Below are 12,311 nucleotides of genomic sequence, written 5' to 3' on the forward strand. Positions count from 1 at the left end.
AAGAAAGAAAATAAACCGTGTTGTGTATTACCTTTTACTACCTTTGGTATTTTAAGGTGACCTGTAATGTTTATTGTTATTTATGAAATATCCATTCTGAATGGTACTATTTTTAAATTCCGGAGGTGAGGGGCCTCCTCGTGTTGACTAACTTTTATTCAGACCAGCTCGCCTATATATACATTTGAATCAGCTGATATGAATTGTACAACTGACTGTAAATCCCTCCCCCGCTAGTTTATGAACAGTCCTAATTTTAATTTAGCCCGCCAAATCGCGGACACCAAGGTTTTGCCTTGCCACTCGTTTTGCTTCTCCATCTCGATCCGGCCTTAATTGTAGCCCACACCCTCCGTCGTATCATATTGTTAACGGTAATAGTGTCCTGCCGCCGTATCCCGATAGTCCTTGCGACACCCTTATAATCCAAAAATAACCTCGAATGGAGCAAACTCTGTGACGGAGTGTATCAAGTGGTTGTTTGCGATGATCGCCTTTTCCATCGTCTCGTCCGGCTCGAGTCCCTTCTCCAGTTGGTACACTCGTAGATGGTCACTAAGGGTACTATGGAGGCGTTTTATCCCAGCTCTACCTTTCGGGTGACCTTGAGTATTAAAGTGCTACGTTACCTCCAAGACTTTCATCTCTGCTCTAATTCCAGCATTGTCAAGCTCTCGTCAGTTGCCAGATGAGATTCTCTCTGGAACGCCCTAATACTGGAACCATGTTCGCAGGGCTTTCAATACTGCTTCCGCCGATTTTTCTGTCACTGGGTACGCCATTGCTAATTTACTGAAGACGTCTACTACCGCGATCCACTTGTTACTACCCTCTCCAAGTAAATGAGTCCACTTGTTGGTCTCTATCACTAAATGGCGCTTCTGAAGTGGTATATTCTGATCTGTCCCGCTTTAGAAGCATTTTTCAATGCTCTGCAAATCTGATCTTCTTTGACACGATAAAAATTCTCCTTGAAAACAAATATTGCTCCGGTATCTAAAGTTCCCGGGTTTCGGCACCAGTAAAACGTTTAGTAAAGCAAAGACTAGAAAAAAGAGAGAAAAGGTAGAGAGAAATGACCAACTCGGTTGCTACTTAAACACTGACTTTTATTTTCTATAAATAATATATAAACAGAAAACACATTAAATTAATAGGTTGTATTGCGTATGGTTACATATTTCGATTTGACGACCTTTTTATATCATTGGTAGATAAAGGTGTAGAATGAGATACTTATCTGGTGTTATTGTGTGTCCTCTCCATGTGGAATCGAATAAAAAAATTGGAGGTGAGGGGTCTCCTCATGATGATTGCATAAGTGACTTATTTTTTTTCGTAACTTCCTTTATTATTAGATTTATACAATACATACATACACATGATATAATAGAAATTACAAATGTATACTAACATACTACTGCCTTGGATTGACTTGTGGCATTAAAGTGACTTCTTTTTTTTCTTACATCCTAAAAATCAATATTTACAACATATACATGCATACAATTATAAATGATAAGTATATATACAGGATTTTAGTCATCTTGTATTGCCGGTTGGCATTTTAAGAGTTGTTACTGGGTCCGCTGAAGGCGGCTTTGCAGCAATGGCGCATGTTTGCCGAGGTGCTCACTTAGAATAATAAAGTGACTTTTATTTATTTTATTTTTTCCGTTCCCTCCAATTAAAATAAATAATAATGAAGTATAAAAGATGCCAGTTGAGAGTGCTTCCTTCTTTTACCCGTTGGTATTTTAAGGGCTATAGTGAGGTGGTGTATGACTTTTATTTCTTTATTTTTATTTTTTTCTGATCCCTCTAAAACAGAATAAAAACAATAAATTAGTGGTTGCTTTACGTATGGTTTCCATATATCAAGTTGAGTATTACCTTTTTTTACCTGTGGTACTTTAAGGTTACGGTGGGATACTCATCTGGTTATTGTGAATTGTCCATTCTATATGGTCCTACTAGAAAATGTCCGGAGGTGAGGGGCTTCCTCATGTTGGTCATGCATAGAAGAGAGAAGTAAAACAGTTATTATTAAATATAAATGATAATGATAAAATTAATAAGAAAAACAGTCAGAAGTCGAAAAGAAGTGTGAGGGGAAGGGGAGAGGGTGCATCAGAAGAAAGGAGTTATATGGTAATGTTTACAGGGTTTTTGGAACCTTTCCTGCCCTGCCACTTCGCAGGAAGGGCAGATGGGGTGATAGATTGGAATACTGGATTGAAGGAAGCAGGGAGACTGTCAAAGAATTTCATGTGTCTTCGTGTGATGTGTTCTGGCTTTTAGCTTTTATTTATTTTTTTCTAACCTCCTATTTATTTATTTTCAATCAATTACAATTATATACATATGGCTTTTATTGAGACCAGCTTGCATACATATATATATACATACATATATACATTGGAGTCAGCTGATCTAGTCAATCAGCTGATATGAGTTGTATAGCTAACTGTAACTTATAAATATATATATATTTAAAATACTTTAATCGGCTAATAAGTTAAATATATACATAATTGAATGATTAAAGTAATATTTAAAGTTAAGTGTCATGAACTAATTAAAGTGAATATTTAACTATTGTGGTATATATACTGACTAGTACCTAAAGTGTATACATTAAGTTATTATTAAGTCATAAAGTAATATTTTAAATCAAGTAGCATTAACTGATTACTTGTTTTCAATCAAGAAATACATAACCATCATTTTTTGAGCAAAATGGTATAATTTGGATTAAAATTTTTACTAGTCAAGAGCAATTTTATTATATTGATCATAAAAAAGCCAATAAAAAAAAGATTAAAAAAAATATATGTACCATTTGATCACTTTTTAATTAAATATGACATTCACTTATCGGATCTAATTAAAAAATGGTGGAATCCTAATTTTTTTTATAAAATAAAATCACCCGATTTCATTTACCTAAATCAAAATCATTTCATCTTGCCAAATCAAGTTTTAAGAAAGATGGGTGGGTATCTTAAAGAGTTTTAAGTTTTATTTGGAGCAGAAAAAAGAAATAAATAACGCTCAATGGAAAGAGTGGATTTATTATTATTATTTTATTTTTTTCAAAAAATAACTATTATCAAGTGATAGATTGTAAATCTAATGTTAAATTAATCAGAGTTCTTTCTAGATAACAATCATGATAAATTTTTAAATTGTATAAATAAAAAATCAAGGGATCATTTGGATTTTTCTTAAATAAATGTATTCAATTTCAATCCCCAACTGTTTGAGATAAAGACAAACTGTCTTTCTCTCTCATCCCCAATTTTTGTATAGTATATATTAAATGTTTAACAAAGAAATAGAATAAAGGGGATTATTTTTATAGACTCCACTATAGAAAGATTTTTTTTTCATTTTAAAGTGCTTTTGCTCCTTAGGTTACACAAAAATGGTTAAATAATAATATAGGTGCTATAAACTGATAGAAAAATGCTATAAACTAAATAATAAATAACTATGAGTTTGTTTATATTTATTCCTTTCCTCCCAAAAAAAAAATATTTGTAATTAATATTCAGCTTCAGGAAAATCATACAAGTATACAAAAATGAAAAAAGTGTATTTACTAAGAATCGAAAATTTCCACTCGCATTTAACATCGTTTTAGACATCAAGAAAAAACTTGGTTTCGTAATTACCTATCAGTCTGTATGAATCGAAATTAAAATTTGTGTTTGGGTATAATCATTCCAACCGTTATTCTAATTTTGATAAATTTTTCAACGATAGTTAGGATTATAACCTAGTAAGTTCCATATTTATTTTACAAGATTCCGTCCACTACATTGGCTTACGCGTGGGGATGCGTAAACATTTTCCTCGGCAATCATACATTTCAAAACAGCTCATTCGTTTGGCTCAAATCCGTTGGAAAATTGGGGATTAGTGTAAAATGGGTCTAGTGTCACTTTTATCAGTTTTCGTCAACTACTGTAGGCCACTCACGCTAAAATCGCCTCATATATAAAGATAATAAATAAGAACATGTTATGCTAAAATACTTTTAGATTATACTACATCAAACCTAAGGTTATTTTTAATTCATTATACATAAAACCTTCATCATTATGGGCAGAAAAAAGAAATGTGTTACAATAACCAAACATTGGCCTGCCAAGCTATATGCACACTAAATGAGTTACTGCATCATCCAGAGCTGGCAGTGGAGGCAACAAGAATCAGGATTGTACCAAGGTAACTAATTACCGCTTACTAATTAATTTATTAATTGTTTTCTATTTATTTATGTATCTTCTTACCTATACTGTTGAAAATAGTTTGAAAAGATATCGCTCATGATCCCTATCAAAAATAGTTTAATTGAAATTATATTTAAATAATAAAAGGAAATGTAAATGTAAATGTTACAAATCACAGAAACCTCAGAACGCCTTCGAATCTAAAGAGTACAACAGGCAAATTAGTATTCCTTTTTCCATATAAACAACAGTTCAAATGAAGCTGTCTGGTTGTGCTAAACTGGCTAAAGACATCTTTTATTTTTTTTTTTACACTTAATTTGTGTTACTTGTATATGCTCTGGAGGGTTAACATGAATTGACCCATCTATATTGAACATATTTTCATAGTGACAAAATACAGTGGAAATATTTTTTTAGTGTTACGAAATTGGATTGGCTAACAATTCTAGAAATGACTCAACAGATGAATATAATACCACAGGCGTATCCAGTGGGGGAGGGGAAGGAGGGGGGCAGGAGAGTGCAGGTGCCCCTCCCCTAGAAGTGGAAAAAAAATATTATTCAATATTCTTAAAATGTTGGTTTCATTTGCCTTTTTCAAGCTAAAATATCACAACCTGATTGACTGAAGCTCGCCCGCCCTAGTTTTGATCCTGGTTCCACCCTTGTATAATACCATAATTTTATAATATATGAATAAATTATTTAATCGGCATAATTAGTATATAGTCATACATATAATTTTTCTGATTTTTGAAAGAATTTATCCCCCCATATTTTTCTTTCGTCTAAAATGATTAGGTAAACTTTTATGAAATCTTATTTGACATCTAAGCTTACTAATTAAATTAAATATAATTTCATCAGGATTGATGAATGGAGAAAGGAAGAGAATTCCAGAATAAGGTTGCAAGTATGACTAAGGATTTTCTAAAGGAAGCGGATCTATGGAAGGTTATATATAAATCGATTGATTGGGATCTGGTGTCTAATGAATGAACAGATGATCATAGAGTGAGGAAATCAAGAATGTAGGTCGGTTTTTAATTTTAAAACTTAGCATGGGAAAACACCAAGGAGGTATTGCCTTTGGGAGGTTGGATAGAACCACTTCAGCTCAGTACACAAACGGGAGACTTCAGAGCGCCTGGTAAACCCGAAGATAAATCTTACGAAGCAATTCATGAGTCTCTTCAGTCTCAACTCTAGACCTAGAAATAGCCCTCCTTAGACCAAGGAACCGTAGTCAAAGTGGGAGGAAGAAAGAGAGCTTTGGAGCTGACGGATACTCTGTTGAATGCAATCACGGAATTTTAGAAATCGTTTAAGTATAGTTCTGGATTTGCGGGTGATCTGGGAAATGTGATTATTCCAGGAGAGGTGTTGGTCGAAGTTGACTCCAAGGTATTTTATAGTGGGGTAAGTGTGAATCGATTGGTTGTTAGAGAAAAGTAATAAGACATAATTCAAAGGAAATCCAAGTTGAGTAAACAAAAAGTTCATTATTTATCTAATATTCATGAGTGCTTGAATAAACTGATAGGGAGATACCAAAAGATAAAGAAAATATTAAAGTGCTTTTAAATTTATAAAATGTCACCAGCAAATTCGGTAATATAGGGGAACTAATAATTAGTGTATAATTCATGGCAAAATAAGACATCGTCGAATTAGTGGAGTCTAGGCTAAATTTTTCAATAAATGAACTGTAAAAAAATAATGATCGATCGTACATCAAAAAACATCAGCATTTTGGTCGTCTAAAGTTTTTCAGGAAGTTTTATTATTTATTCAAATATCTTTTAAAGTATAGAGCAAAATGGAGTAGATTTGAAAAAAAGAGTGAAAATAAAAAAAAAATTGCTAATAAAGAAATAAATAGAATGAAGGGAAAACAGTAGTATCACAATCAAAACTCAGTACATAATTTTCAAATCGGTTGCCTGAGTAGCCTTTGTCCTGTCCGAAAGCCCATATATAATCTCAGAGACTGGCGATGTTGAGTCCTTCAGTAGACCTAATTTTGTAGCTGATTGTTTCTGGAGTAGAGAAAATAGTAATTTTTATATACCAATAAGTAAGACTAATCAAGCCAGTACTTGGCAATAAAATACAATAAGACTTTAATAACAGTATAAGTACTCTTAGAAATTCAATTGAAGATTTGATTACATCAATTTAAATAATTTCTGAGCTAGAATATTTTTTATTTACTTGAGGTGTTTTGCATCAAAAGTCAATATTTCTACTTCTGAAAGTTATTTACTTATTTTTTATTTTTTTTTGTTTGACAAATTGATGAAATTCTCAACCAAAAATTCGATTTATTTCAAAATTTTAATTTTCTACTGTATTAACTTAATTTCTCCCCATTAAGCAGTTGAATGTGGAAAATTTTGCCAATTTCTTTCATTCTGTGTTCAATATCTTTAAAAATTACCTACTGGACGAAACAGATTATGACCACTTTTTTACAGTATAGTTAGTACCTTTGCTAAAATGTTGGCTATAATAGAGATATTTATGTTGAATAGTTAAAAAGATACATTTTGTGAACATATTTTGGTAAATATCGTGGAAACTACTATTCCTAAGGAAGCAATTATTATAAACTACTTTATGATGCAATAAACTAGCTTCAATTTGAAAGCTGATGAACACCTTATATGCTTAACTGTTTCTGAAGTAATGTTTTTCAAAAACTAAATGTTTGTTGACAAATAATGATAATTTATCTTAAGATCTAATAACCGTACCGATGTTTACTAGCACTCAAATTGAAACTAGTTAAATGCACCATGAAGTTGTTTACAATGATTATTTTCGTTTTTAAATTCGCAAAATGTTGATTTCACGTTATTTGGTAAACAAAAATTTCTTTTTTATATAAAAATACCTCGGGAACTATTTGACGTACAGTTATCTATTAATACTCACATTGAAGAAAATTTAATTTGCATTGAAGTAACTATTATTTTCATGAGTGGTAGTTTCTAATATTTTTAAAAATAAATTTCTAAAATGTTGATTCATTGGTGTATGGAAAACAAAGAAATATATATATATCTCGGAAATTGATTGACCATACAGTGGATTAATCCTCAAATTAAAGCAACTTGAATTTATCATAAAATATTTTATAATAATTATCTTCGTAGATGTAATAGTTTCCATAATATTTGCCAAAGTATATTCATGAATGTCAATTAAGCGTTATTTAAGAAAACAAATAATTAAATTTGTTACTAAACTATATCTAGTTAACTATTGAATAAAAACTGTTAGGGTTCAAATTTTAGAAAATTTACTATAATTTAAAAAAGGTGCCAATGTATTTTGCTTGATGGTAATGGATTTTATGGATATAAATTAATCAATCAGCGCTATGCCCCACGAAAATGATCAAATTGGTTCCATCAGTTCATTACTTTATAATCAAAACTGCGTGTGCATTACCTAGTTATTAATATATTATGATGAAGATAAATTTAATCATAAAGAAGCTGAATGCATGTTAAAGCATAAAAAAAAGAAGTGAATCGAATTATTTTTAGATTTGTTAAAACATTGTCATCTGACAACGTAATTATTGTGCAAAGAAGTTTACTATGTATAAAGCACCTCAGTATGCAGCCTATGGGGATTGCGCACATCATAGAAAATGTTCATATAATTGCAAACATCAGAGATTGTATAAGGCACCCCCATTCTTCTATCATCAGATGTCAAGCTGCTCAAACTGTCAATGCTTTAGTCCACAATTATTTTGGTAAGTATCGCAAGCTAGATCTGCCATTCCCAATTCAATTTATGTTATAGGATTTTATGAATCTAATATTTATTAAATTTATTGAAACCAAGAGGATCAAAGAAAAAAATACTTTTGAGAATGGTTTTTACCCAGTAGCATCCTCATAAACTACGTTGGGGGCCTGTTTTCCTATTGGATCCTCTGACAGCAGCTGGGTCGTAGAAGCTGGCAGTGTAAGTACTCTAACTCGCCGAGTTTTACACGAAACGTAAAATTACTCGATTCTAAACCTACAAAGTTTTAACAAAATCGAGCTTCCAAAGTTCCAAATGGGAAGGGGAGACTTAAGATAGTTTAATGAAGCAATATTTAAAAAATGTCTGAAATTAGGAAACGGCGTAAAACCCTCAGCTCCCGCTCTCCGTGCTAGTTTTATCTGATTTTTTCAAACCTACAATTATAGCGGGTAAGTTGGTCGATGTACGACATGTCGCAATCTCACAAGAGGAGATTATAACACAAAAAAAAGTTAATCCGTCCCAGCCGAACCCGCCCCACTTTGCTTTAAACGCGAAGATGAGATTTAAGATAATTTAATTAAGCAATATTTACAAAGTGCCTGAAATAGAAAAACGGCGTGAATATGTGTATTGTAGCAAATTTTCCTCACATACACTACGTTTATCCAATGACCGGGTGTGGTAGAAGTACATAGTATTTACTGATTGATAATGGGACAATTAATTTGATTTTTTGATGGATTAAATATAATTTTAGTGTGTCTATCATGTCTCAAAATTACAGATAGAAATGTTGAAAAAACATTTTCCGGAACAAAAAATCCTTCTTGGAGCTCTATTTAACGACAGAAAAAATGTTTCGTAAAAATCTGTCTGTATATTCTTGAAAAACACCAAAAAAAATCGTAACAGACAGGTGACAATTAAAATGTATTTTTTTAATTTAAAAAATGGTCTCAGTCAAACAAATCAGTAGTAATAAATAACTTATGCCATATTTTACTTCACAGTAAAATCCTCATCGTTGGAAAATAATCAAATATATTGATTAGGGCAAAATATACACAGGTGAATAGTATTTCATAAAGACGGGCGGCACATCAACTGATTCTAACTCTTTTTATCGAGTAAACAGCCATAAATATCATCAAAAACTATTTTTTTCGCTTATAAATAATCTTTCTGCTTCTATCAATGTCGTTCCAACAGATTTAACTTAAGAAACCGTCTCTATCCAATTGAAACACGCTCCAAATATGGAGCTGTCTGTATGATCAGACCTCACAATAATCTTTATATTTTAAAATTAATAGTATTTTGTTGGCTCTTTGAACTTAAATCCACATAGTACGCTTCAAATAATGGATATTGAAATATTTTAAGAAAATGTAATTTAGTTGTAAATATGACAAAGAACCAGAAGAAGAATTGGTAGACCACTTTACTTATTTTACTGGAGTATCAGCAGGCCTTATTGTGTGGTCCCAACCCAAACATTCACAAGAATACTTTTTATTTTTATCTCAATAATTTGTAAACTCTTACCTTCACGTTTCGTTTTGAACAAAGATACGTTTCATGGAGAGTACAATATGAACTATTATATTGTCTAAATAGTTTTTGTTAATTTATCAAGTTAGAAAGGAACTCGTTAGAGTTCTATTTTAGCATTGTATCCGTCTCCTGATTCAAGCGATTTATGGCTAGTTGATAGGAAGCAATAATCCGAGATCGGTAATCCATTCTTTTGAATCTAAGATGTGATTCGTCAGTTCTTTCCATGCGATCTACACATTTTAAAATGTTTTAAAGATCAAATTCTGATTTTTTTTTTTTACTTAAGGTCTTAAAGCAGCAGAACGGTTAAGAAGCCGAAAGTAATTTCTTTGGTTTGGGTCAGAAAGTGAAACAGGGGATTTAAGTCCTCTCCTATTTATAAATCTTATGAATGAAATTTACAAAAGCGTAGTTCATGTATATATAAGATCCTGTAGGCAGAAGTTACAGTATGAAGAGTGACTTTCCGGGAAAAAATCTGTAGGCCACAACAAAGTGGCAGCCAGAACTTGCGTAAAAAGAGTTGATTATTAATAGCCAATTGTAATGACATTAGTGACTTAGACATGTAGATTTTTTATTTGAACTGCCAATTTATTCTGGTTCATACAAATCATCTCGTAGTCATTTAGTAAGTGTGGACCACTGATTGAAAGCAACGGGATGTTTTTATTAATAATATTAATGAGGACTAATAATTACATATAAGCAGCTATGTCCATCACATATTAAATATTTGTATTTTTTCACAGCCGTTCAAACATTAGCAGAGCATGGATACGTCAAAGCTATAATGAAATGTATAAACGAAACAAAAGACTTAAACTTACTTGAACCTATTTCATATCCTTCTATAACAGAAATGAAAGACCTCTTGGTATGATTTTTTTTTTTTTTTTTTAATTTTACTCTGTCAGATTCTCTCATTTCTGACATCTCGTATTTGATGGTAAATTAGATAGTCTCATCTTTTATCTTAGATAGGGGTATTCATGATATTTAGTTTAACATGTTGGCAATCCATTAAAATAATAATTAAGTAATAGGGGAAAAACCCAGGAGAGGAAACTAGGAACAAGTGAGGTGAAGAGATGATTTGACAGCTGTTGCAGATTTTATCTCATTAACATAATAAAACAAGTAGTCCTGAAAATCCTCTAGTTACTCCTCTGTATTAAAATATGTGTATAATGTACTTCAAATTAGGCTCCTTACAATGCTTATACATTTAACATGTTAAAACTTTTTACATTTAATAGAAGATCATGAAGACCCTTATCATAGGTACTTAAATTCGCATTTCCATTCAAGTTATTCACTCATTGAATAATTGTAAGGCCACATTATAAGACGAGGATGGATGTAAACATTAAAGCTTATGTAAGATAGGTGAAGAGAAAGGATATCGTTCTTTATATAATCATAATAAATGTCTAATTCTTTTATAATCAACAAAATGGCAGTTATAAATAGTGGTAGACAACGGAGCAACAGTATAGCTAAAGATTTACACATGTAGGTGGTACTTCTGGATTTATCAAAGAAATTTGATAAGGCCAGATACCAGGAACTACTTTTTAAACTAAAAACTATATTGGAGGAAGATAGTCGGGGTGGCAGTCAATAAATGTTTCAAAATATTAACAAAAAACTATTTATTGTTAACCAACGTTCTATTTATTGAAACCCCAGTTCCATCCAACTACCAAACAACGCTTAACAAAAATATTACTTACCAATAACTTCCCAATTAAGGTCACACAGAAACTTTTAGACTCACACAATACTCCTCAATCTACCACTACAGTTATATTGTACAGATCTCTCCCTTATATCCCTATCCTTTCTAACAATATACAAAAATCACTATGGTCTACCATCCCCAACTTACGTTTAGGTCTAAAATCCTATAATAAACTTCCCCACATTTTTAGCAACTTAAAAGACCCATAAGCCATCCATACCGCTCCAATATAGTGTACCATATCCCGTGTTCCACCCCACATTGCAACACAGCTTACATCGACGAAACCAAAAACTACCTGAAAGCCCGCATATCCCAACATAATTTTTTCCATAAATTCCCATAGCCAGCAAGCCTCAACTCTCTGAGCATACTTGCCTTCAGGTCAGCTTAGTTGACTTCAGGTCATACCTTTTGACTTAGAACCTCCATTCTACCTGCCATCCCTTACCACCAAAAATGCCTAATAACTGAGGGCCTCTATATAAACCACAAAGAAAAATCTGTTAATCACAAAACAGGCCAAAATAATATCTCCCTCACTTATAGACACATATTAAACCTCATCAAACACTGACTTTTTAGAATATTCTACTTTCCTACTGCCCTATTCTGACTACATTCCTGAACTATTGTGGACACCCAAGAATTTATTTATTTTTACTTTTTATTTTCTCATTTTCATTTTGTCTTAAATTGTATCAATTTACTTTTATCTTCGCCTCATAACATCTACATCCTATTTTATTCTTATTCAATATCTTTATATATATTGTAATAATTTTATAAATATTAAAAATAAAATAAAAAAGAATCTGAATTGTTTTTAAACTTTTTTCAAATATAAAGGATAATTTGGGTTCAAATTTAAGAACTTTACTCTTAAATGGATAATATAATTTTATTATATAAAAAGAAAGACTCTTAATTTTATTATATAAAAGAGAGAGAGAGAGACTCTTAATCTCAGGGCGTGTGGTTGCTAGACAATCAGAATA

General features: G+C 31.7%; 1 protein-coding gene across 5 annotated transcripts in view; it reads left to right on the forward strand.

The window, feature by feature from the left end:
- The window catches only part of LOC106677254 (radial spoke head 14 homolog), a 28,376-nt gene that overhangs the window by 9,727 nt on the left and 6,338 nt on the right, over positions 1–12,311 (forward strand). For all 5 annotated transcript variants that reach the window (XM_014415063.3, XM_014415066.3, XM_014415067.3 and 2 more), the window contains 3 exons: positions 4,115–4,233; positions 7,796–8,010; positions 10,322–10,446. In XM_014415063.3, coding sequence (XP_014270549.1) covers positions 4,115–4,233; positions 7,796–8,010; positions 10,322–10,446 — 459 coding nt within the window. The remainder of the gene's footprint in view (positions 1–4,114; positions 4,234–7,795; positions 8,011–10,321; positions 10,447–12,311) is intronic.

This window comes from Halyomorpha halys, unplaced genomic scaffold, assembly GCF_000696795.3.
Source record: "Halyomorpha halys isolate HHAL.00 unplaced genomic scaffold, Hhal_1.1 Scaffold91.1, whole genome shotgun sequence".
Lineage (NCBI taxonomy): Eukaryota > Metazoa > Arthropoda > Insecta > Hemiptera > Pentatomidae > Halyomorpha > Halyomorpha halys.